At 45.6% G+C, this 26,664-nt stretch overlaps 1 protein-coding gene across 4 annotated transcripts in view; it reads left to right on the top strand.

Moving 5' to 3' along the window:
- Positions 1 to 26,664, top strand: part of ABCA4 (ATP binding cassette subfamily A member 4) — a 149,354-nt gene that overhangs the window by 109,359 nt on the left and 13,331 nt on the right. For all 4 annotated transcript variants that reach the window (XM_069598218.1, XM_069598207.1, XM_069598229.1 and 1 more), the window contains 12 exons: positions 59 to 157; positions 968 to 1,154; positions 3,727 to 3,821; positions 5,306 to 5,338; positions 9,216 to 9,321; positions 9,456 to 9,530; positions 9,786 to 9,955; positions 11,846 to 12,023; positions 18,405 to 18,520; positions 19,559 to 19,706; positions 23,104 to 23,227; positions 23,756 to 23,885. In XM_069598218.1, coding sequence (XP_069454319.1) covers positions 59 to 157; positions 968 to 1,154; positions 3,727 to 3,821; positions 5,306 to 5,338; positions 9,216 to 9,321; positions 9,456 to 9,530; positions 9,786 to 9,955; positions 11,846 to 12,023; positions 18,405 to 18,520; positions 19,559 to 19,706; positions 23,104 to 23,227; positions 23,756 to 23,885 — 1,461 coding nt within the window. The remainder of the gene's footprint in view (positions 1 to 58; positions 158 to 967; positions 1,155 to 3,726; positions 3,822 to 5,305; positions 5,339 to 9,215; positions 9,322 to 9,455; positions 9,531 to 9,785; positions 9,956 to 11,845; positions 12,024 to 18,404; positions 18,521 to 19,558; positions 19,707 to 23,103; positions 23,228 to 23,755; positions 23,886 to 26,664) is intronic.

The raw sequence follows: 26,664 nt of genomic DNA, 5'->3' as shown, positions 1-26,664 counted from the left end.
CTTTGATCCTCTGTCCCAGTCACACCTCCACTGTCTGTGCCCCTCTCACTCTGTCTAGCATGGACCAGCCGGACAGCGAATGGCTCTCAGCACTTGCAGATGTCCTTGTGAATAAGCCAGGCTTTGGCAACCGCTGCCTGAAGGAAGAGTGGCTTCCGTAAGTCCCTATGCTCCCCTGCTGTAACACCAACAGCTGCCCTGGGAGAGCCCAATAGTGGGGGCCTAGGACAGCATGGTTGGCGAGACCCCATCTATATTACTCAGACACTTCCGTATCCCTGAGCAGCACTCACTGGGCCTCTCCTTCAACACCTGTGTGCAGGGGTGTTCACTAGCTTTCAGGAAGCCTCTGCATCACTGGATAAGTCTCTATTTCTATAATTCTCAATGAAGTTCCAAACTGAGTTGACATATGCTACTCACAACTTCTTTGAAAGGAATCTGAAGGAAGAAGGAGAGAGATGGGGGTGTGCAAGTAATTGGACCTAGAACGGCATTACTTACACATATGGCCAACTGTCAATATTGCTTTCAGTGTAGAGAAGAGAGTTCTAGAGGAAAAGTCATGCTTTCATTCATTGGTGGTTGAAATACACCAAGAATTTAAAATGTGCAGTATAATTTTAAATGCTTTTTTCATCTAGTCTTTTTCAGAGTTATTTGTGAGGACCAAAATAGACTAATTTCAAATTCTTGTATTTGTTCCCTTAACAGAGCTGCCAGCAGATAAAAGGAAAATTATATCACTCTAGATAATCCTTGCCTAGACCCACACCACCTAGTCAATCAACAAAATTCTAGTCTTGATTTTTCTTGAGCAGAAACCTTAAAGAGTAGAAGAAAATGCATGGGTCTGAGGAAAGGGAAAAAATGGCTAAGAAGGAAAGGGCTAGGTGCTATTTCTCATTTTTAGGAGTTTTTATAAACTTTGGATCTGACTGTGGAATATTCTCTTGTCTTCCATGAGGGAGTTCCCCTGTGGAAATTCAAGCCCCTGGAAGACTCCATCTGTGTCCCCGGATGTCACCCACTTGCTCCAACAGCAGAGATGGACAGCGGACCAACCTTCACCTGCCTGCAGGTGCAGCACCAGAGAGAAGCTCACCATGCTCCCTGAGTGCCCTGAGGGCGCAGGGGGCCTCCCACCCCCGCAGGTACCTCCACCCTCCGGGGGCCACCAGGGCCCTGAGCCTGCCTGCAACTGCAGCCATTGCACCTCCTGAGTTTCTAGACAACTACCATTTCAAACTAACAGCTAAGTGAAGGACTAAGTGAGGCTCTGGGTCCTCACCAACTGAAGGAAGTCACTGACCAAAAGTTTCATTTCCATTAAACACTCCCATTCAATCTAGTAAGAAAATATCTTTGAGTATTGAGAAAATAATATATCGTGCATGCTTACTGTAGAAAAATTAGAAAATACAGAGAAGTCAGAACAAAAAGATATCACCCTATCACTTGGCAATAACCAATAATATTTAGTTTTTATTTGTTCAAACAGGGTTATATTCAAAATGTTGTCCTGAAACCTGCAACCAATAACATATCATGAACATATGTCCACATCAGTAAATATACATCTACCTCATCATAGCATGCCTGCACACTATCCTACTGTTTGGATTTACTTTCATTTATTTCATCTCTCACTGGAGAAGGAAATGGCAACCCACTCCAGTACTCTTGCCTGGAAAATCCCATGGACAGGGGCGCCTGGCGGGCCGTGGTCCATGGGGTCGCAGAGAGTCAGACATGACTGAAGTGACTGAGCAGGCAAGCAAGCCTGCATCTCACACTGCTGATAGGAGCTTTCCTGATAGCTCAGTTGGTAAAGAATCTGCCTGCAATTCCTGGGTCAGGAAGATCCCCTGGAGAAGGGAAAGGCTACCCTCTCCAGTATTCTGACCTGGAGAATTCCATGGACTGCATAGTCCATGGAGTCGCAAAGAGTTGGACATGAAGGAGCAACTTTCACTCATTGCTGAACATGTAGGTTTTCAATTTTTCTCTGTTATAAACCATGTTGTAGTGTCCATTCAAGAGCACACTTGCTAACAATCTTGATTAAGAAGTTTGCCATGTGCTGTGTTATTGACATGCATACACATACACACACATGCAATCTATGTTAGAAATCTATGTTTCTCAAGGATATCAGCAATCTTGGCTCTGAGTGGCATCCTCATGGAGTTCTAAACGCCATAATGTATCACAATGAGCTTCTCCATGAGGTTTCAGAGACAGTGAGCTGGGCCAGAGAAGTCTTGTTTTGTCTAAGGTTGATAACAGGCCTCCAAGCTAACTAGGACAGAGCTGGGTCCTATATGGTCATCTCTCATGATTTGCCAATGAATGAATGAACAAATCCCCAAGAGGCAGTGGGATGAGCACCATCATTGGCATCAGAGAGCCATGGACGGGTTACTTGGCCTCTCTAATAAATTGGAGATAATTTCCTCACTTATAAATTGAAGATAACTACACTTTCTTAGGGGTCCCAGATAGCTCAGCTGGTGAGGAGCCTACCTGCCAATGCAGGAGACATAAGAGACGTGAGTTCAATCTCTGGGTCAGAAACATCCTCTGGAGGAGGGCGCAGCAACCCACTCCAGTATTCCTGCCTGGAGAATCCTTATGGACAGAGGAGCCTGGCAGATTACCGTCCATAGCATCACAAAGAATCAGACATGACTGAGGCGACTTACCATGCACGTCTGCCTCTGGGTGGCACTCCTCACACCTCAGGTTCATGACAGACTGGAAACTAAATGCTATGTATTCTTATATTTAAAGTGCCACCTGGTGGTCAAACTCATGCACTTTTGAATTCTCTAAAATCTTTTGATTACCTCGAGTTCTAGATGAATTTTCAAAGTGATGTAAATTGTAAGGCACTGTTTGACTTTTTTCATTCACATCACAATTTATTGTGTCAACTCTATGCCAGATACTATTCTGGGTGCTGGGGACAGAACAGCTAACAAGTCAGAAAAAGTCCTGGCTCTCACAGAATTTGTATCCTATCCTACAGACAAAAACAAGTAAACAGATAGACTGGAAAGAAAATTTCAGATAGACATGAAGTTGTGAAGACAATACTACCATGTGTGACTGGATACAGAAAATACTTCTCTGAGGAATAAACTTTGGGCTGAGATTTGAACGAGGACAAGTTAGCCCTGAGAGGTTGTCCAGGGAGGGGGAGGGAATGCGAGGTGTGCATTTGAGAAGCAGAAGTGGGGAGGTCAGGAAGTAAGGGGGTGCCTACAGGTGAACTCAGCCTTGGTAACGAAGTAGGATCTGATCCTGCGGCTCATTGGAGTGTGGTAAGCAAGGCAAATGGTATATTCTGATTGATTATTTTTTTGAGCTCAGTCTGGCTCCTGAATGGAGAGTGGATTGTGGAGGGCCAGGGTGGACGCAGAGCCCAGTTTGGAAGTGTCTGTAGAGGTCCAGGTGATGCCTGGGTGGAGACTTGGTCTAGGGTGATGTGGCAGGGCTGGAGACGTGCAGACGGGTTGGAGATGGATTCTGAAGTGAGAACTACATCAATGGAATAAAGGAAAAAGAGGGCTCGGAAGTTTCACATCATTGCTGGGGGAACTAGGGAGACACCAATCCTTTACTGTCTTCCCAGTAGTTGAGTCTACAAATGATTTTTGGAAAAGAACAAGTAGTTTCACCTCAAATTCAGAAGTAATTAATGCAGATATGTCCTTGCTTCAGAGAATACAACGCAGCACTGAAATTCTGCAGGACCTTACAGATAGGAATGTCTCCGACTTCCTGGTAAAAACATATCCTGCTCTTATCCGAAGCAGGTAAGATACTTTTTTGTACTTTTCATCCTGGCTCCCTTGGGAAAATATTAACTAAGATCAGAAGATAATTTCCTCATGACTTTTCAACAATCAGGGCAGTGGAATTTTTTCTTTTTCCTAATTTGAAAGTCTCAACTGATAGAAAAGACAATTGGGGCATATACCAGTCAAATGCAACTTATGATGAATTTTGATTTGTTTTTGGTTTTGTTTAGGCCAAGCAAAGTTTAACCCATGCACTACTACAAGTAAAATAAGAAAGTATAGAATTTTTCCAAAATACAGTTTCATATTTTAAGTAGTTCAAAAAGAGAGGTGAAGTTTGGAGGGAGGAAGGAGAGTAAGGGGGACAGGGAGAAGACAAAGAGACAATTAAAAAAGGAAAAGTAAGAAGCGACACGGAGAAAGGAAACAATGAGACCAAGATAGGAGCGAGACAGTGGGAGAGAGTCCTTGTGAGCCCGCAGGTTGTCCAGGTTAACTATACCTGTTGTACTCTAACTGTGAATTAGCCCCGGGATGACTGCCCTTTCCAATGCCAGGCACTCCTCTCATCTCTGCAGCTGTTCTCATTGAGCTCCATCCAGGATGGACCAACTTCAGCAGCCCCATCACAGCAAACAGTGAGACAAGAGCATGCTATGGAGAGAGGGTTATAGGGGACCCTGGTCTAAGCCCCATGTTCTCTGGAATTTTAAAATAAAACATACTGTCTAACTCTAGTCATGTTTTCAGTGGCTTCCCCTCCCAGTCCCTAAGCGAAGGATTAATGGACTCAGTTAACTACAACACACTGCAGATGGTGAAAGCAGCTGCTGAGAAAGGAGTGCCAAGCCAGCAGTTAGCAAATGAGGAATACCATTGAGCACGAAAATACCAGCAGAGTGCATAGAATTTATTCAGTAATGCAGTAAACAGTGACTGCATCCCACCCTTTGTTCTCAGGAGCACATTTGCAATGTGAAATTTGGTATTTTGTGCTTTGTGACCAAGATAGCTTGTGCGCCTGCACTATGAGGACTAGAGCTGGTTCTGTGCGTTTCCGATCTTGTAATTTTGTCCCTTGTTGGCTGGAAGTCAGTCCCTTAACTCTGCACTAGGAGTGATTCAGAACTTTCTCCAAGTGTGCAGGTGATTATGAGAGTCTCACTCTTGCCGGGTGCAAGAGGGGAGGGCTGCAGCCTTCATTCCACGCTGCCAGGGTCATTGTCCTGTTTCCTGGGTCCAGATCATCTGACAGATAACCTTACAACAGGGCCAGAAGGAAGGCCCAGCAGTCAGGATGTGACGGGAGGGCAAGGGTTAGGAAACATCAGTCTTTGCTCCACAGATTTTTTTCAGGCTAAGCCCTTGGCCTGTGAGGGGCTATCAGGAAATACAAAAATGCCCCTGAAGACTGGGACAGCCCAGTGGGCGTTTGGGAAAGAAAGTTAACACTCCTGTATATTTGTTGTATTCACTGTATGATTTGTTTCGGCTTTCAGTTTGAAGAGCAAATTCTGGGTCAATGAACAGAGGTAAGAAACTATTTTTAAAAAATTAAAATCTCAGAGTGATCTATTTTAAATTACTGCACATTAAAAAAGTCACACCTCAAAGTCACCTGGATGAGCTGTTCCGTACAGGCCCAGGAATTCATAAGACATGTCTTAAGGGACATGCGGCTACAGACACCCTGCACCCAGAACATACTCAGCAGTGAATCTCCTCAGAGGACATAAATGAGGGGGGATACTTCCTGAAGAGGAGTTCTGGAGCACTCTCCCTCCAGTTCCCTCAGACTTCCCTGGTGGCTCAGACGGTAAAGCGTCTGCCCGCGATGCGGGAGACCTGGGTTCGATTCCTGGGTCGGGAAGGTCCCCTGGAGAAGGAAATGGCAATCCACTCCAGCACTCTTGCCTGGAAAATCCCATGGACGGAGGAGCCTGATAGGCTACACTCCATGGGGTCGCAAAGAGTCAGACACGACTGAGTGACTTCACCTCACTTCCTCCCTCCAGTTCAGTTCAGTTCAATTCAATCAATCAGTCATGTCCACCTCTTTGCGACCCCATGAATCGCAGTACGCCAGGCCTCCCTGTACATCACCAACTCCCGGAGTTCACTCAGACTCACGTCCATCAAGTCGGTGATGCCATCCAGCCATCTCATCCTCTGTCGTCCCCTTCTCCTCCTGCCCCCAATCCCTCCCAGCATCAGAGTCTTTTCCAATGAGTCAACTCTTCGCATGAGGTGGCCAAAGTTTCAGCTTTAGCATCATTCCTTCCAAAGAAATCCCAGGGCTGATCTCCTTTAGAATGGACTGGTTGGATCTCTTTCCAGTCCAAGGGACTCTGAAGGGTCTTCTCCAACACCACAGTTCAAAAGCATCAATTCTTCAGCGCTCAGCCTTCTTCACAGTCCAACTCTCACATCCATACATGACCACAGGAAAAACCATAGCCTAGACTAGATGGACCTTTGTTGGCAAAGTAATGTCTCTGCTTTTGAATATGCTATCTAGGTTGGTCATAACTTTTCTTCCAAGGAGTAAGCGACTTTTAATTTCATGGCTGCAGTCACCATCTGCAGTGATTTTGGAGCCCCCCCCAAAATGAAATCTGACACTGTTTCCACTGTTTCCCCTGTTTCCCCATCTATTTCCCATGAAGTGATGAGACCAGATGCAATGATCTTAGTTTTCTGAATGTTGAGCTTTAAGCCAACCTTTTCACTCTCTCTTTCACTTTCATCAAGAGGCTTTTTAGTTCCTCTTCACTCTCTGCCATAAGGGTGGTGTCATCTGCATATCTGAGGTTATTGATATTTCTCCTGGCAATCTTAATTCCAGCTTGTGTTTCTTCCAGCCCAGCGTTTCTCATGATGTACTCTGCATATAAGTTAAATAAGCAGGGTGACAATATACAGCCTTACAGACCCCTTTCCCTATTTGGAACCAGTCTGTTGTTCCGTGTCCAGTTCTAACTGTTGCTTCCTAACCTGCATACAGATTTCTCAAGAGGCAGGTCAGGTGGTCTGGTATTCCCATCTCTTTCAGAATTTTTCAGTTTATTGTGATCCACACAGTCAAAGGCTTTGGCATAGTCAATAAAGCAGAAGTAGATGTTTTTCTGGAACTTTCTTTTTCGATGATCCAGCAGATGTTGGCAATTTGATCTCTGGTTCCTCTGCCTTTTTTAAAACCAGCTTGAACATCCGGAAGTTCACGGTTCATGTATTGCTGAAGCCTGGCTTGGAGAATTTTGAGCTTACTTTACTAGCATGTGAGATGAGTGCAATTGTGCGGTAGTTTGAGCATTCTTTGGCATTGCCTTTCTTTGGGATTGGAATGAAAACTGACCTTTTCCAGTCCTGTGGCCACTGCTGAGTCTTCCAAATTTGCTGGCATATTGAGTGCAGCACTTTCACAGCATCATCTTTCAGGATTTGAAATAGCTCAACTGGAATTCCATCCCGTCCACTAGCTTTGTTCGTAGTGATGCTTCCTAAGGCCCACTTGACTTCACATTCCAGAATGTCTGGCTCTAGGTGAGTGATCACACCATCGTGATTATCTGAAAGTGAAAGAAAAAGTGAAAGTGAAGTCGCTCAGTCATGTCTGACTCTGCGACCCGTGGACTGTAGCCCACCAGGCTCCTCTGTCCATAGGATTCTCCAGGCAAGAATACTGGAGTGGGTTGCCATTTCCTTCTCCAGGGGATCTTCCCGACTCAGGGATCGAACCCAGGTCTCCCGTGTTGAAGGCAGACGCTTTAACCTCTGAGCCACCAGGGAAGCCCCACGTGATTATCTTGGTCGTGAAGATCTTTTTGGTACAGTTCTTCTGTGTATTCTTGCCACCTCTTCTTAATATCTTCTGCTTCAGTTAGGTCCATACCATTTCTGTCCTTTATCGAGCCCATCTTTGCATGAAATGTTCCCTTGGTATCTCTATTTTTCTTGAGGAGATCTCTAGTCTTTCCCATTCTATTGTTTTCCTCTATTTCTTTGCATTGATCGCTGAGGAAGGCTTTCTTATCTCTTCTTGCTATTTTTTGGAACTCTACATTCAGATGCTTATATCTTTCCTTTTCTCCTTTGCTTTTCGCTTCTATTCTTTTCACAGCTATTTGTAAGGCCTCCCCAGACAGCCATTTTGCATTTTTGCATTTCTTTTCCATGGGGATGGTCTCGATCTCTGTCTCCTGTACAATGTCACAAACCTCGGTCCGTAGTCCCTTAAATCTATTTCTCACTTCCACTGGAGGTTCTAAAACCTCCAAGCAAATAACAGTTTATAACAAGAGCACAAGTACCCTATACCCTGGCACTCCTTGGCCCATTCCATTTAAGGCTCAAGGAGTCTGGCCCAGCCCCAGACTCACCCTGTTCCTGAGGTATCTAGGAGGTTCATGTGGTTCCTGAGGTTTGAGAATCCTCCAGAGACAGTCTACAAGTGAGCTGGCCTCCCTAGGCTCCCTCAGGAACAGGGCCTCTAGAATTAATGTGGAGCTGATGTTGACTTGATTTCCTGGGCAGGCTCTAGGCCATGAAAGTAAAATTCAGCTTTTAGAGTCATTCGCTAGAAAGTAGTGAGGGGCCTCAACTAAAGCAGAAAGGTAGGGAGGTGGGGAGGACAAGTTGAGTCTCTGAGAAATAAAGTTCTCCTCCTCCGCCTCCCCTACTCAATAAGTTAATTTTGTTTGTTGAGAAGTCTGGCTTTTATGCTACCATTGAAGAGTTTTAAGCCAGAGAGTGACACGCCCAGGCCAGTGTTAGGGCACCAGTGTGGAGGATGTGTTAGACAGGGAGAGACCCAAGGCTAGGATTGCAGATGAAGACCAGATAGGAGGCAATGCAGGGAGAGGGGAGGGACTCCCTGAGGCAGGGATGGGTGAGAGGCACAAAGAGAGGATGGCAGACTGGGCCAGGTTCAGTGATGGTGAGTCCTGCACACTAGAAGTACCTGCAGAGTATGGAAGCGGCAGAGGAGAGGAACCACTGGTAGGGGTGGGGGAAAGTCAGGGAAGACCTCAAAGAGAAGATAACACAGGACAGATGAGTTGGAGAGGCACCCAGAGAAACGAGCAGCCCTGCAAAGGCAAAGAGACCACTCGGAGCTTGTGGCGTGACTAGATGCCAGGAATAGGCCACTGGAGGTCAGGCATAAGGAGGGTGAAGTAGGAGAGGTTGGCAGACACCAAGCTCAGAAGGAGTCAGGACTGCACCCTGGAGATAAGGAAGAAGCTGTGAAAAGTTGGTTTGTAAAGTGAAGCCATGTTTCCCACTAGTCCAGACAATTCCTGCAAAAATACATCTTTTCCTACAGAAACTGAGAGCTATGATAGCCATGAGGTACACACACGGTCACATGGCTCATGACACAGAGCTGAGGACTTCTTGTTCCCTTCTCAGGTATGGAGGAATTTCTATTGGAGGAAAGCTCCCAGCTCCCCCCATCACTGGAGAAGCACTTGTCGGATTTTTAAGTGACCTTGGCCAGTTAATGAATGTGAGCGGGGTATGTAAACAGACTGGAGATTTGGTGGGACTTTCAACTGGTCATTTATGAAATAGAAATGATCATGAGTGCTAAGAAGAGGTGGTGAGGGGGAGTGGGAAAAACCCTCTTGTTTGTTTTTTATGGCTTTCTAGGGCCCTATGACCAGAGAGGCCGCTAAAGAAATGCCTGCTTTCCTTAAACAACTAGAAACTGAAGACAACATTAAGGTATTGGCCCTGCATGATCTGCCCTAGAGCTAAAAACTCACGTGAGCTGGTGGCTGTTTTATTTTTATTTTCCCAGCTTAATTAAATTCCACTCCTCCTCCTGTTGGAATCTGGCATGAAATGTCTCCCAGCTGCCAAAACCTTCCTCCTGCTCCCATTGTTTTCTTGCAGCTCATTTTTTTCTTTAAACAACTGCTGTTCGTGCAGAGTGTCCTGTGGAGCAGAGCCTAAGGAAGCTGCCTTTCTGTCCTCTAGGTGTGGTTTAACAACAAGGGTTGGCATGCTCTGGTCAGCTTCCTCAACGTGGCCCACAACGCCATCTTACGGGCTAGCCTGCACAAGGACAAGAACCCCGAGGAGTATGGCATCACCATCATAAGCCAGCCCTTGAACCTGACCAAGGAGCAGCTCTCTGAGATCACAGTGTAAGCCACCGTGCCCCCTGCCTCACAGAGTTCTTGTCACCTTCTCCACTCTGAACACTTCAAGAGGCTTTTCACTAGCAGGAGCTGTCAGACTGGATGGCCAGCTTGTTTAATCAGGTGCACAGAAACATAAGATTCCTTGTGCCAAACAGCTTGGCCATTCTTTCTCCTCACTTATTTGGAAAGTAAGCATATGTCTGGTTCCATTCCCTTTTTGCTTTTGGTAACATATTGCTCCTGGAACGTACACAAATCGTCTCCTTTCCATTATCCAAAATGACTGCCAGTAACTGGGAAGTTCAGTAAATCTTTCATCGCCCCAGCAGTAATTATCTTAGATTCCGGTAATTTCCCCCAGACGGTCAGGCTTTGGACCTGTCAACATATCCCTACGTTCCTAAAGCATAGGCTCAGCCTCAAGCAGTAAAAACTTTTGCAATTTGTAGCATGTTTGCCTTATCAAAGGTCTATATTTGGTGAGAATGCCTTTGTTAGTACAAACTCCTTCTGGAAGGCAGTAAGGGGGCCCTGTATACTCCAAGTGCACTGACCATGCCCAAGAATATGGCTAAACTTGGATCTGAAGCCCTAGGGGCCTTTCTTGGGACACCCACTGAGGCCCTAGACTGAGGAAAAATAGTCTGTGTCCATTACCACTTAACCTAAGTTTCTCTACTTTCTGCCAAGCCTTTTGAATATGAAATATGAGATAGGAGTCTTGTGATTATAGGGTCAGTATATAAAATAGTATATGTTCACTAAATAAGGTTTATAGAAGAGAGTTTTAAGAACTAAGCTTCTATAACCCAACAGTTTAGGGTATTTCCTCTAAGTATTTTTTGGTGTTTCCCTCTGATCATTTGTTCTAATCTTACTATGTGTGTGGATCAAGCTATCTGTCATTTTAACAGGGGCGTCGACCAGCACATATAGTGCTTTCGTGGGAATTAGTGAAAGGTACTTCAGGTGGTGCTGGTGGTAAAGAACCCACCTGTAATACAGAAGATGTAAAGAGACATGGGTTCAATCCCTGGGTCAGGAAGATCCCCTGGAGGAGAGCGTGCCCACCTACTCCAGTATTCTTGCCTGGAGAATTTCATGAACAGAGGAGCCTGGCGGGCTACAGTTCACAGGGTCACAAAGGGTTGGACATGACTGAAGCAACATAGTGTGAACACGTGTTCCTTTGTCAAGGTGGGCGCTGGCCCACACCAGAGTTCATGGCTTGTATGTGAAGGCTGGGTTAGATTTCAGCACAAACTTGCCCCATCAGGCAGATGCTTTCTATCTGATCCAGGAAAGAGTGAATATTGCCAAGTGCCTGCATAACCAGCCTGTTCCTTTCTCACTTAAACTTACATTTCTCTGTGTTCTGATGTGTTTCTTAAATGCGTGATTTAATAATTCATTGCCTTTAAAAATGTATTTCTTTTCACAAACCATGTATTTATTTACCTGAAAATTCAAGAGTATCTACAGACAAATTATTAGAACTAATAAAAGCATTATAGTGCATGATATTTTTGAGGTAAAAATCCATTCCTACACACAACCAACAAATAATTAGAAAATGTAATATGAAGAAAATGTACCTAGACTTTGATATTAACAGGGAACAGTGTATGATATTACATACATTGGTTATATATTACATAACCTTAACATTCAACATCAGCCTGGAAGAGGAAACACACAAATCTCCACCTTCACCTTGACCCAGTTTGATTTGGACAGTCGAGTGGGATGACAAGCTTCAGGTTAAGCAAGGGGGTTCTGGAGGCTGTTCCCTGGGGTGGGGCAAGGACTTTCCAGAGCCTGATCTTGTCCTTCTGCTTCTGCTCCTCCTCCTTCACCTGCCTCTCTCTCCCCGTGTCTCTCGTCCTTCTGCAGACTGACCACTTCGGTGGACGCTGTAGTAGCCATCTGCGTGATTTTTGCCATGTCCTTCGTCCCTGCCAGCTTTGTCCTTTATTTGATCCAGGAGAGGGTGAACAAGGCCAAGCACCTCCAGTTTGTCAGTGGAGTGAGCCCCACCACCTACTGGCTGACCAACTTCCTCTGGGACATCGTAAGTATCAGGTCATGGACCTGCTCTCGCCACCCTGGGCCCAAGGCGTTTGTGTCTGTTAAGACTGAAGGAGTACAGCAGGATGGGGCTCTCATATGGCCAGGGCTGACAGAAGGTGCCACGCCCAGGGCCCAAGCTGGGGAAGGACGCAGGGGGCAGCTCAGCAACTGTGGTGGGGAGTGCTCTACACGTTCTGCACAAGGGGCCTTCTGACCCATCAGAAACATCACTGCTTGGCAGGCCTGAGGCTGGCCTTCCTGGGAATCATCTGGAGCTGAAGAGGTAATCTAAAGAGGTCCTTCACCCTGCATGCTCTTCTTAAATCTCACCCCACCCTCAAAGTGGGTAAAATAGAACCGCCCCTGTGGTCGAGTCACCATAAACATAGGATATCCAGTTAAATTTAAATTTCAGATAAAACAATGAATAATTTTAGGTATAGTTTATCCTAGTTCAGTTCAGTTCAGTCGCTCAGTTGTGTGTGACTCTTTGCGACCCCATGAATCGCAGCACGCCAGGCCTCCCTGTCCATCACCAACTCCCGGAGTTCACTCAAACTCACGTCCATCGAGTCAGTGATACCATCCAGCCATCTCATCCTCTGTCATCCCCTTCTTCTCCTGCCCCCAATCCCTCCCAGCCTTGGGTTTTTCCAATGAGTCAACTCTTTGCATGAGGTGACCAAAGTATTGGAGTTTCAGCTTCAGCATCAGTCCTTTCAGTGAACACCCAGGACTGATCACCTTTAGGATGGACTGGTTGGATCTCCTTGCAGTCCAAGGGACTCTCAAGAGTCTTCTCCAACACCACAGTTCAAAAGCAGCAATTCTTCGGCGCTCAGCTTTCTTTATAGTCCAACTCTCACATCCATACATGACTACTGGAAATACCATAGCCTTGACTAGACGGACCTTTGTTGGCAAAGTAATGTCTCTGCTTTTGAATATGCTATCTAGGTTGGTCATAACTTTTCTTCCAAGGAGTAAGCATTTTTTAATTTCACGGCTGCAGTCACTGTCTGCAGTGATTTTGGAGCCCCCAAAATAAAGTCTGACACTGTTTCCACTGTTTCCCCATCTATTTCCCATGAAGTGATGGGACCAGAAGCCATGATCTTAGTTTTCTGAATGTTGAACTTTAAGCCAACTTTTTCACTCTCCTCTTTCACTTTCATCAAGAGGCTTTTTTGTTCCTCTTCACTCTCTGCCATAAGGGTGGTGTCGTCTGCATATCTGAGGTTATTGATATATCTCCCGGCAATCTTGATTCCAGCTTGTGCTTCTTCCAGCCCAGCGTTTCTCATGATGTACTCTGCATAGAAGTTAAATAAGCAGGGTGACAATATACAGCCTTGACGGACTCCTTTTCCTATTTGGAACCAGTCTGTTGTTCCATGTCCAATTCTAACTGTTGCTTCCTGACCTGCATACAGGTTTCTCAAGAGGCTGGTCAAGTGGTCTGGTATTCCCATCTCTTTCAGAATTTTCCACAGTTTATTATGATCCACACAGTCAAAGGCTTTGGCATAGTCAATAAAGCAGAAATAGATGTTTTTCTGGAACTCTTGCTTGTTCGACCATCGAACGGATGTTGGCAATTTGATCTCTGGTTCCTCTGCCTTTTCTAAAACCAGCTTGAACATCCGGAAGTTCACGGTTCATGTATTGCTGAAGCCTGGCTTGGAGAATTTTGAACATTACTTTACTAGCGTGTGAGATGAGTGCAATTGTGCGGTAGTTTGAGCATTCTTTGGCATTGCCTTTCTTAGGGATTGGAATGAAAACAGACCTTTTCCAGTCCTGTGGCCACTGCTGAGTCTTCCAAATTTGCTGGCATATTGAGTGCAGCACTTCAACAGCATCATCTTTTAGGATTGGAAACAGCTCAGCTAGAATTCCATCCCCTCCACTAGCTTTGTTCGTAGTGATGCTTCCTAAGGCCCACTTGACTTTACATTGCAAGATGTCTGGCTATAGGTGAGTGATCACACCATCGTGATTATCTGGGTCATGAAGATCTTTTTTGTATAGTTCTTTTGTGTATTCTTGCCACTTTTCTTAATATCTTCTGCTTCTGTTTGGTCCATACCATTTCTGTCCTTTATCAAGCCCATCTTTGCATGAAATGTTCCCTTGGTGTCTCTAAGTTTCTTGAAGAGATCTCTAGTCTTTCCCATTCTGTTGTTTTCCTCTCTTTCCTTGCACTGATCACTGAGGAAGGCTCTTTTATCTCTCCTTGCTATTCTTTGGAACTCTGCATTCAGATGCTTATATCTTTCCTTTTCTCCTTTGCTTTTCGCTTCTCTTCTTTTCGCAGCTATTTGTAGGAGTTTATCCTAAGTCCCCCTCAAATACTGCATTCTTACCCAAAAAATTTATCAGTTTTTGACCTGAAATACAAGTTTAATTGCATGTTCAACATTTTTATTTGCTAAATCTAGAAACCCTATCCAGGGGCCTTACTTTGATTTCCCAACCAGATCTTCATTATATTAGATGAGCTACCACTTCAGAGAACATGAAAAAAAAGCTATATATCAAATCAGAAGCAGACTACTACCTCAGAATCAGAATTGGTGGGGGAAGAAAGAGGTCAGGATGGGCTACTTTACTACAGGTCACAGGGTCCAAATGACTTGACAGCAAAGGTCTGGTTATAATGTGGGAGTTGTTTGACACCAATTCCTGTCTATTCCAGGCATCTTGGGACCAAGATACTTTGTTTTATCTCAACATTCTAAGACTAACATGAAGATGTTAATCTTCCACTTCATGCAAAGATAGAATATATCATGATGGAGACCAATACAACTTTTTCCACTATGATTTTTAATAATGATGACAGATTTAGGGTTTATGAAGACATGATCTCTTCTCTCTTACTCAACTTACTAAGCAGCCATCATTTAACGATATAAAACCAGAAATCACCAGTAGCAAGCAACTAATCTTTTCTCTAGCTTCTGTCTACCTGAGGAAACACTTATGAACACATGGGGAGGAGGTCAGAGACAATAAGCCTCCCTTTGAACAAGAACATCACTTGTAGTCACTCATATTGGCCTGTGCTTTAAACATGAGAGAAGCTAGGCTCTCTTGCACTGAAAAGCTATTAAAGTTCTGGTTTTGCATCCTATTTTTTTTTAAAAAAAAGACAAGGAATAGAATTTACAGCTGATGCTGACCCACACATGTGCCTGGCTATAGACAGAGATCTCTGAGCCTAAGGAGAAATTTGTGGACAGAAAGACAAAGTGAGTGTCTGAGTGGGAGATGATTCTAGCAAAGTAGACACTTGGCAGTCTAATGAAGAGCTTGGAAATGGTGACTACAATGCCAACAGGCTTCCTGATGCTCTAGAATTTTAAGAATGGCCTGGAATCAATTCAAGGAGCTATATTGTTGGAACTAAGCACCCTCGTTGGCCAATGGTAAAAACATAACACTGGCCTGAAGGTCATTGTTGAATAAATGAACAAACACGTTGTTTATATCATTCACTCAGCACATATGTGATGCTTTAAGTTCTTATTTTTAATATATCATCTGTTTTCTTTTCTTTTAAATTTTGAAATAACCGCAAAGTTATAAAAACAGTGAAAATACAGTTTGAAACTTTTTTCTGAGCCATTTGAGAGTAACTTCCTCATAAGACACACACACGCGCACACACACACACACTGCATTTCGTTGCCCTGTCCCTTCAGTCTCTGTCAGCCTGGGATGGATCCTCCCTCTTTCCTTGACAGTCACGACTTGACACTTTTGAAGATCGTAGACCAGTTATTTTGCACAATGTCCATCAGTTGGGGTTTGCCTAATGTTGCCTCATGATTGGATTCAGGTCATAGCAGCAGTTTCATGAGTGGATGCTCTATCCTGCTCACTACATCCTATCAGGTAGCTTCTAACTTCAATTTGTCCTATTACTGATGATCACTTTTGTCACTTGATTAAGATGGTGTCTGCTGAGCTTGTTCACTGTAAAGTTACTCTTTTTCCCTTATAATTAATCAGGATTTGGAGAGAGGTGCTTTGAAGCTAGGGCTTCCCTGGTGGCTCTGCCAGTGCGGGAGACATGGGTTCTATCTCTGGGTCAAGAAGATCCCTTAGAAAAGGAAATGGCAACCCACTCCAGTATTCTTGCCTAGGAAATCCTATGGACAGAGAAGCCTAGTGGGCTACAGTCCATGGTCTCACAAAGAGTTGGACACCACTGAGCACACGCGCGCACACACACCCACACACACCCACACACACAGAAGAGTCTGATGGGCTGAAGTCCGTGGGGTCACAAAAGAGTGGGACATGACTGAGTGAGTAAACAGCAGCAACAGGCATTTGAAAATTATTTCTACATGTCCCTTGTCTTTCCAGAGTTTGAAACCCAAGTTACCATTAAATTAAAGAATTAAGTAAGTTCTAATTCGATAGCGATTTTCCAGGTTACTAAATATTTTTCTAAATATTTTACTAAATATTGGGATATCAATGATATTTTTAGATGGCCTTCACAATATGATGAGAGGAGTTATTTAGAAATTTAAAACTTCCACTAAAGAAAACACAATTTTTAAAGTTTTCTAGCTTCACGGAGTCCTGCTGAAACAGAGTAAGTTCCCCAACAACAAAGTAATCTTTTAAATTTCATCCAGCACAAAAGTAAAACTGTAATAATACTCAAGAGATTGCTTTACCTCAAAGAAAAAAAGATCTGCAAGGCAGCTGAGAGGTCACTTTCTTCAAGTCTGTTTCTGGAACGTGGACATCAACCATACACAGACACCTCCTTCCCCAGGACATGACTCAGTGACTAAACAACAACTTTGAAGTTGTGTAAATATCCTGGTTTTTTTAAATCAAACTTTCCATTTATTCATATGTTTATTTATGCTTTTATGGAGTCATGGTTCCTGTGTTAATCCAGATTACAGTCTGATACCATTCTTACTGATTTTGGTGCTCAGATTTTCCCCAGTTTGGCCAGTGGGACGTCCTCTAAGCCAGCTCCCATGCCCTTTTGACTTGTGTCCACATGTTCCTTGAATTCATCCAAGTTCTCTGCCCAGTCCTACCCTGGAGTCAGTCATCTCCCCAAGGAGTTCTGGTTCCTTCCAGTGGAAAATGTCCTTCAAAACTGAGGTCTTGGTGGTGAATATATTCCTTGCCCCCAGGGTATCAATGGTCCCAGGCCTTCACAGTGGAGACAAGATGCGCGTGTGAGATGTGAGATCTAGGTGAGATGCACGTGTATATACATAGACATGCACACAAGTACATCTAGACTTCATCTATATGCTGAACTAAACTGAACAATTGTTGTTATTGCTATTCAGTCACTAAGTTGGGTCCAACTCTTCTGCAACCCTACGGACCATAGCCTGCCAGAGTCCTCTGTTCATGGGATTTCCCTGGAAAGAATACTGGAGTAGGGTGCCATTTCCTTCTCCAGTGGATCTTCCCAACCCAGTGATTGAACCTGCCTCCACCATTGGCAGGAGGATTCTTTACCACTGAGGGACCTGGGAATCCAACAAAACTGAACAAAACATTCACTAAAAAACACCACTAGTTCCAATCCAGCACTACAGGTTCACTCTGGTTTCTGTCTTTCCGTATTTGTAGCTCCCTTTTCCAAACGTGAAAAACTGGTTGCTATTGCCCCTGACTCATTTACCTGCCTGAGCAACACACCTGTATGTAGTAAGTTCCCCATCGCTGCCTTCGTCCTCCCCACTGTGTGGACACCCTCCTTTCCCTCCTCCAGCCACCTGCCTTCTTGTGCAGGCCCTCTCCATTCTGCTCTGGCTCCGATATCGCACACCAGATCAGCCCCTGTAAGGACACCATCCTGACCCCGCCTGGGGCTCCAGCACCCCGTACCAAGTCACCTCCATGGATGTCCTTCTTAGGTTCTCATTCTACTTGGGACCATTCTGACTCCTCCCCTGTCCTTACCATGGCTTCCCACCTTTCCCTGTCCAGCCTGATGGACTGAATTCTGTTAAGAAGAGAGGGGAGGGAGTGATGTAAGACCAAGGATTATAGTTTAAATTTTTCCTGAATTCTGGAGACATGCTTAGAAAGTAGAATCAACGGGACTTTGAGACTGATTAGAAAGAGGAGAAATCAAGTGGAATTTTATAATTCATTGTTCCAAAAGATACAACTGAAGGTTCCCTTTGTAGGGAGGTGGGGGTGAAGCAGGGTAGGAGGACGAAGGACACCTTTACATACATTTGCTAGCCAAGAACTGTTTATACAAATGGAATCAGAATCCCAAACTGTAAGTACTGGAGGAGCCTGGCCCAGCCCGTGTCTTACTGAATGAGAAACAGAGGTGCAGAGATTAAGGACCTTGCTCCTCTCTTCTCTCTTCAAGATGAATTACACTGTAACCGCTGCGCTGGTGGTGGGCATCTTCATCGGGTTTCAGAAGAAAGCCTACACTTCTTCAGACAACCTTCCAGCCCTTGTTGCACTGCTTATGCTATATGGGTAAGTTGTGTGGGCCATTAGCTAATGGGAAGGGAAGCCAGGGGAGGAGCTTGCTCTTCTGACAGAAAACCTGGGTTTCCAGTGTCGAGATCAGCTTCTAGTTCCTGGTGGGGTCTGCGGCTGCTGACCAGGAATCTGGCTGGCTTCTGTTTCTGACTCCATGCATGGAGCTGTTCCTGCAGCCCAGTGCACTCAGGAACAATGGAGACGCCCCATATGGTTTGAATCTTAATCTTCCTCCACTCAAACTATGGCCTGACCAAAGTCTGAGAATCCATCACTGCCCAGTTCCTCACTCAGCTCTGACTCATTCATCTGTGGCAAATCTGTCCATCTCAGTGTCTCCTATACCAAGCCAAAAGTTTTTTGTAACATAGAAGACTACAGCTGAAAAGTCATTCCTGGGTCAGGACCAGAAAATAACGCAAGGATTAAATCCAATAGAATTACAGAGCATACAACTTTATATCTAAGCCCACCACTTACTATACATATAACTGTAGACAAGTAATTCACCTCACTGGGGCCTGAGTTTCCCCATCTGCAAAATGGAGATCAGGATACCTGGCCCTTCCTACAGGGGCCAGCAGTGTCTTCCCAGAGTAATGGCCTCTATTCATCTCTTAGAGAATTCAGGAACTAGTGTGAATATGACATATCAGCTCCAGTGAGCTATGAATATTAGCCTGTTGGAATCTCAGCCCAGCTTTGCTGATCCAGACTAGAATGGAAAGTGTTGCAGGGTAGAGAATGCTCCTATATATTGTGTAAGGCTTTATAATCTACAAGGCACATTCACAGCTCCTATCTCATTACTCCTCACAAAAACTCCATGAGGTGGTCAGGAAAGGCATTGTTTGTCTCCATTCAAAGATGAAGAGCAAAAACCAAGGAAGGCAGTATCTCTTTGGTTCCCCTGGACTCTTCATCAGTTCAAACATACCACCCCGTGTGAGAGGGGGATGAATTATACCTAGGGGCACAGCAGGTGGGGTGGAAATTGGAACGCCATCAACTGAATTGTGTCATTTCACACAGGTGGGCAATCATTCCCATGATGTACCCGGCATCCTTCCTGTTCGATATCCCCAGCACTGCCTATGTGGCCTTATCTTGTGCTAATCTGTTCATTGGCATCAACAGCAGTGCCATCACTTTTGTCCTGGAACTATTTGAGGATAACAGGGTAAGTATGCCTTTCTTGGCTTCTCCGGTTAGTTATTAGGACACTGGAGAGTGTGTGAAGGTCAAGCAGAGCCAGGGGCAAACTCTGCGTCTGTCAGTTCTTAGTGTGTAGATGAATGTTGCTGCTTCCTTTCCTTTGTCCCTCCCTCTTCCCTTCCTTTCTCTGTTGCTTTAAGCTCCTTGTTCATTCATATGCTCTGAATGTCATGGTTTTCTGGACCCTTTCTGCAGTTTATAAAAGCCCTTTCATAATTCTAAGCTTTTAGATCTTACTTCTTCAAGAAATTATCCTTGGGGACTTTGGGTCTTAGGTTTTACACACACATATACACAAGGTAACACATTCATGTCATTTCAGAATTTAAAAAGAACAGAAAGGCATACATGAAAAGTCTCCTCCTTATTCCTGTTTCCCACTTGCCTAGTTCCATTCTCCAGAGGCAACGTTTGGTTTGAATTTCTTATGTATTCCGGAGTGCGTGCATGGGTGTTCAGTATGCTGACATATAAACAAATGCATATATGACCTTTCTCCCAGTTTCATATGCATATTGTAACAGAATAATATGAAGCTTAATCCTGAGATTAGGGTTAGGAATTTGTAGCGCTGAATGACCCACTTCTATGAGCTGTGCAGTGCGCTTGTCACACGCACACCCCCAGACTGCTCCTTGCCCGGCAAGACCTGGCAGAATGAACACTAAACCAGTGGCAGTGCCCCGGGGCTGTCTTTGCTCTGCACTTGCTCCCCCGGTCCTCTGTGTCTGAGCCCTGGCTGTCCTGGAAACATTCCCGAGGATCAGTGGGCTCTTCCGTGTGCCTGTGTCCCCAGCACCTCTCTTGCCCTTCTCTCTCTCGGAAGGTCTTTGCAGTTGAGAGGGTGGGCACCAGCCAGCACGTCTGCACACCTGTCCTGTGGCCCCTCTCCCCACGCCTGCCTCCAGGCCTTGCTGGGAGGACCCAAGGCAAACTTGCATTAACCACCCAGTCACATGGCTTCCTCAGAGCAACTCTTTCCCTGACCTCATCAGGCTTTCTGTAGCCACTAAGCAAGAAGCAAAACCCCAGCTGTCCCATGACTAATAAGAAATGTACCACATCACAGTCAGACCCCAGAAAGGAGGTGGATGAGAACAGACTCCACTAATGACTGGAGCATTCTGGAAGACTGAATATGCTGCTCTTTAGAGTTGCTTCTGTCACAGGCTCACAACTCTCCACATCTTAATAGAGTGTGTTACTTCAAAATAAAAGCTTCAGTTCAGTTCAGTTGCTCAGTCATGTCCGACTCTTTGCAACCCCATGAATCGCAGCACGCCAGGCCTCCCTGTCCATCACCATCTCCTGGAGTTTACTCACACTCACGTCCATCGAGTCAGTGATGCCATCCAGCCATCTCATCCTCTGTCCTCCCCTTCTCCTCCTACCCTCAATCCCTCCCCACATCAGAGTCTTTTCCAATAAGTCAACTCTTCGCATGAGATGGCCAAAGTACTGGAGTTTCAGCTTTAGCATCAGTCCTTCCAAAGAAATCCCAGGGCTGATCTCCTTCAGAATGGACTGGTTGGATCTCCTTGCAGTCCAAGGGACTCTCAAGAGTCTTCTCCAACACCGCAGTTCAAAAGCATCAATTCTTCGGCACTCAGCTTTCTTCATAGTCCAACTCTCACATCCGTGCATGACCACTGGAAAAACCATAGCCTTGACTAAACAGACCTTTGTTGGCAAAGTAATGTCTCTGCTTTTCAATGTGCTATCTAGGTTGGTCATAACTTTTCTTCCAAGGAGTAAGCATCTTTTAATTTCACGGCTGCAGTCACCATCTGTAGTGATTTTGGAGCCCAAAAAGATAAAGTCTGACACTGTTTCCACTGTTTCCCCATCTATTTCCCATGAAGTGATGGGACCAGATGCCATGATCTTCGTTTTCTGAATTTGAGCCTTAAACTCAAAACATCCCACTCCTGCCGGCTGCACTCATTTAGCCAACAATTACTGAGTGTGTACCCCTCTCCTGCATAAAAAAAAAAGCTGATTGCTTCCCCCTAAATTGTGGAATAGATGGATGCTGCAGAAATCCCCAGAATCCCACAGGAGGCTCCTCAGGTCACAGAGACATCCACTAGGAGAGCACCGTGTGATGAATGTGCCAATATAAACCACTGTGGCCCCAGGAACTCCCTTCCGGTGAGGAAATGATCTGCACACCAAATTAGGAACTGATATAAATGGAGGTTCATAACCTTCCATGAGACAGCAGTGACAGAACATCAAAGGAGCAAGACTGATAAAGCACCACAGACCAGAGTGGGTCAGCAGGACCTTGATAGAGGAATTCAATTCAAACCTGGCTTGGAATAAGTAGTGTTTTATTAACCCACTTAATAAACAATGAAGTCCCTACAGTGAGCTAATCAGGCGTCAGGTGTTTAGGAAGGACACCAAAATAATTTGGACCCAGTTCCTGCTCTCTGGGCACCAGTGACTAGTGCAGAAAACATGCAGGTTAAAAAAAATTAATCATGGTGACATGGTAAGTTCTCTAAGAGAGGGTTCGATGTTTTTCCATGGGAATCTGGAAAGGTTTAGGCTAGAAGAGAGTATTTGAGCTAGGTTTCTAAAGAAGGGCAGTTATCTGCCAGAGAGCAGGAGGGGAAAGAGCATTCTGTTCACTAATAGCAATGGTTAATAGAAGTTACAAGTGCAAGGGCCTAGAGAGAAGAACGTAGTGCCTTCCAGGCAGAGTGTAGAGGGAGGGGAGGGGTAGATAGGCGGAGATGAGGTGATGTAAGCGAAAGTGAAGAGGCCAAAGAGGAAGGAGGTTGTACGGCAGGGATGGGCCAGAAAAGTAGGTCAGCCTCAGCCCCTTGGTGTCCCCTCTGCCTGACACTGACACTTGAGGCTCATACAGCAAATACAGTCTACCACCTGAAAACAAGTCCCCCAGCATACCCCAGGCACCAGGGAGGATCTCCGGCCATCTTTTCTGCTGGCGACAGTTGCAGACAGCCACTGCTGTCCTGTGGGAGCTGGGAGGCAGAGCTAGAAGATGCTCAGGGGCCCTCTCCGCTTCGGTACAAGCGAGGCTGTGACACCGCCAGTGACAGAGCCTGAGGGAGAGTCCAGGCCACAGGCCCAGCAGCTGCTGCATCTCCTGATAACAAAAGCCTGGGGGGCTTCCTGTGGAATTTCAAAGTGAGTCCGCTGTGAAAGCTCCCCAAGCAGGCTGCTGGCTAGGGGCACCTCCTGTGAGTATTCCCAAGCCTCCTATCTGCTTGACAGATCCCTCCAGCAGCCAGGCCCCTCTGGCTGCACACCATCCCCTGGCCCAACTCCACTCAGGAGGGGGCGGACAGGCTTGGCCCCATCACTGACTGTCCTGCTTTTCTATATTTCAGACGCTGCTCAGGATCAATGCCATGCTGAGGAAGCTGCTCATTATCTTCCCTCACTTCTGCCTGGGCCGGGGTCTCATTGACCTGGCACTGAGCCAGGCAGTGACAGACGTCTATGCCCGGTTTGGTGGGTAGCAGTCATGTGGCCCTGGATCCTCCAAGACTGGGAGGGCTCCAGTGGGAGTTTCTATGACCAACCTGCAGCCTAGACTGGGTCCGGGGGCACCTGGTTGGTCTGGGATTTTTTTCCTGATACTAGAAGGAATCAGGGTGCTTCTGTGTCCATGGCTGAGGAGCATAGGAGGGATCAGGGACAGTTCCTACTCTGACTTGAGCCAATATGAGACTCGGGTGATGGCTCAGATGGTAAAGAATCCACCTGCATTGCAGGAGACTTGGTTCAATCCCTGGGTTGGGAAGATCCCCTGGAAAAGGTCATGGCAACCACTCCAGTATTCTTGCCTGGAGAATCTCCATGGACAGTGGAGCCTGGCAGGCTGCATGCAGTCCATGGGGTCGAAAAGAGTCAGACACAACTGAGAAACTAAACACAACGCAGAGACTCGGGTTTGTCACTGACTTAATCCCTTGTATAAGGCGTGGTCTAGCTGAGCCTAGTGTTTTAACTAGGTCTTGGGATGGTCTGCATCCCCAGGTGAGGAGCACTCTTCAAATCCATTCCAGTGGGACCTGATTGGGAAGAACCTGGCTGCCATGGCAATAGAAGGTGTGGTGTACTTCCTCTTGACGCTCCTCATCCAATACCAGTTCTTCTTCAGCCGATGGTATGCTCCACCACTACCCTGCGGGTACCAAGCCCGGCTCCTCACATCTGTCAGTCAGGGGACTTGATTTCACATCCATGTGGTCATCTCTTTCCTCATGAGCCCCACTCCGTAAAGATTGTTATGCTCTCAAAGCCTGGCTTATTCTGAATAATGCAAGGAGAGACACATTAAAATAGTCACATTAGAATTTGTGAAAATTTTAAAGTGTTTAGAATATAACATGATTAATTTCAATCACTAGTATTTAATCCCATTCTTTTAATAAACATATAATCATATTAAATTGGATCATAGCATCACAAATGATAATGATTAATTGATATCCAAAGTACTAGGAAATCAATACATGCATTCATGAGGAAATAGAAAAATCAGGTCCCTTTGCTAATTAGAGATTTGGGAGTGGGGACAGGGCAGAGGGGGAAAAGAGTAATGCGGGGGGTGATATTTGAGGTGAAGGCGGCCAGGTGCAGTGTGGCGGGGGTGGAGCAGTGGTCATGCCCCCCTGGTTGGGGAGCAAGAGGGTTGTCTGCCAACCCTGACCCAGCCCAGCCATGCCTTTCTTCCCATTCTGTTGCTCAAGGCCCTGCCTCATTCTGAAGTGTGTGCTCAGGTTTCCAGAAGGCAGCCCCCTCTGCAACCCAAGTTGATATTTACTGGCCTCGGCTCAGAGGGCTGAACTGCAAGTCACTGGGCACTCAGAACAAGCTTTCCTGGACAGTGTTTGTCCCTTACCCTCTTACCCTCTCACCCTCTCAGGCCAAATGTGGGCACATATAAATAAAGACTCAGAGGACTTGTCTTTAGCTTTTAATCCTCAGGGAATTGAGTTATTTGGAAAGAGATTGAATAAGATAATGAATGTCAACACACTTAGAATAAAAATACATGGCCAGAAAGTGGTTCTAGCAGGAGGATTTGTCCATGGGACCCTCAGTCCTTGCAGGCCCCCCTCTGCAGCTTTGGCTACCTCTTTTTTGGGGGGGGGGGCGCCCCTTTAAGAGGCCTTGGGTGGGAGAGAAGCAAGAGTTATTTACTAAAACAGACACACTTTAGCTTCAAACTCTGATGTCAACACATCAAGTGTGTCCTTCTGTATTAGACCAGGAAGAGGACCAGAGAAGTGTTCAGAATCTCTGGCTTCAAGAAGACAACAGGGCCCATCCTGAGAAACAACCAGGAAAGGAGAGAAAGGAGAGGAGGGAAGAACGGTGCTCTTGGTAGTGGGTATGCACACATGTGGGGAGTTCAGGATGGCTGTGAAAGGAGAGGGTTGGGATGGGGGGCCGGTGAGAGATGAGTGGAGAAGAAGGCAGAGTCAGGTCATGAAATGCCCCCTCACCTTGGTGAGGACTTAGAATTTAAGCCTGAGGACAGCAAAAAGTTGTTGGGGTGTTTTAATCAGGGAGATGACATGATTTGCAAGCATTAGAAACAGAGAGATCAGACAGGAAGCTGCTTTGTTACCTAGGCAACGGACAGGGGTAGCCTGGAAAGGAGCGAGGGCGTTAGGAGAGAGTAAAAGAAGTTGATGGAGGAAATAGTAAGAAGTCTGTTAGACAAAACTTTGTAATGAACTGGATATGGCCAGGAACGGAGGGAAGAGAGCATGTAGGTCAGGGTACTCAGGGTGTTCCGAGAAGAGCCTGTGTTGTTAAGGATGGTGAGGGTTCTGCTCGGCAGGGCAGGAGAACAATAACACTGAGCCACTGGAAATGCCTGCAGGGGCTGGGAGCTGGGAAAGCCTAACCCGGGCTGGGAGCTGAGGGTAGATGGGGAGATGCAGCTATGGTTGGTGGAGGAGTCAGTCCAAGAGATAAATGGGTAAGATCTCACACACCACCCTACATGGCCAAAAAAAAAAGTGTGGGGAGAAAATTTAGGTATCTACTTAAAGCTTTTCAAAATTATGTTGAGTGTACATATTCGAAAGGGTTTGAGTATTACTGAATTAATTACTGGAGAGTAATTGTGCTACAGGAGAACCATCCAGTGCAGGGAGGCAGGGCTCTGAGCTGTAGGACCTGACCTGACAGAACCGCCTGCCCCTCTGTGAACCTGTTTCCTCAAATGGACAATAAGGATATTGGATATAATTCTGCTACTCTCTGTTTCTTGACTCACTAACTGGGTGGGCCAGGCCATTTGGAATGTAATTTCTCTACCAATGTTGTTGTTGTTCAGTAACTAATTCACGTCCAACTCTTTGTGACCCCATGGACTGCAGCATGCCAGGCTTCCCTGTCCTTCACCATCTCCCAGAGCTTGCTCAAACTCATGTCCATTGAGTCAGTGATACCATCCAACCATCTCATTCTCTGTTGCCGTCTTCTCCTGCCCTCAGCCTTTCCCAGCATCACTGGTCTTTTCCAGTGAGTCAGCTCTTCTCATTAGGTGGCCAAAGTATTGAAGCTTCAGCTTCAGGATCAGTCCTTCCCATGAATATTCAGGGTTGCTTTCCTTTAGGATTGACTGATTTGATCTCAGTGCTGTCCAAGGGACTCTCCCAATAATAACACCATTAACTGCAATAATAAAACTCTCTACAATTTTTTGAATAAAAAAAGAAAGATTAATGGGAGGATGGGTGGGAAGAGTAGGTGGGGCCTGACTGCAGGTCTCTGGGATTTCAGCTGAGGAGTTAGGGTTTTAACCTACAGCTGATGGAAAACTATAGTTTGGGACAGGAGATAACCTGATGGACTAAAAGAAGTAGGAGGCTTGGTTGCTAGTCACTCTCATTTGTTGAGTGCTTACCATAGATGAAGGGTTCTAT

Source organism: Ovis canadensis, chromosome 1 (genome assembly GCF_042477335.2).
Source record: "Ovis canadensis isolate MfBH-ARS-UI-01 breed Bighorn chromosome 1, ARS-UI_OviCan_v2, whole genome shotgun sequence".
NCBI lineage: Eukaryota > Metazoa > Chordata > Mammalia > Artiodactyla > Bovidae > Ovis > Ovis canadensis.
This window is presented reverse-complemented; position numbering and strand designations above follow the sequence as displayed.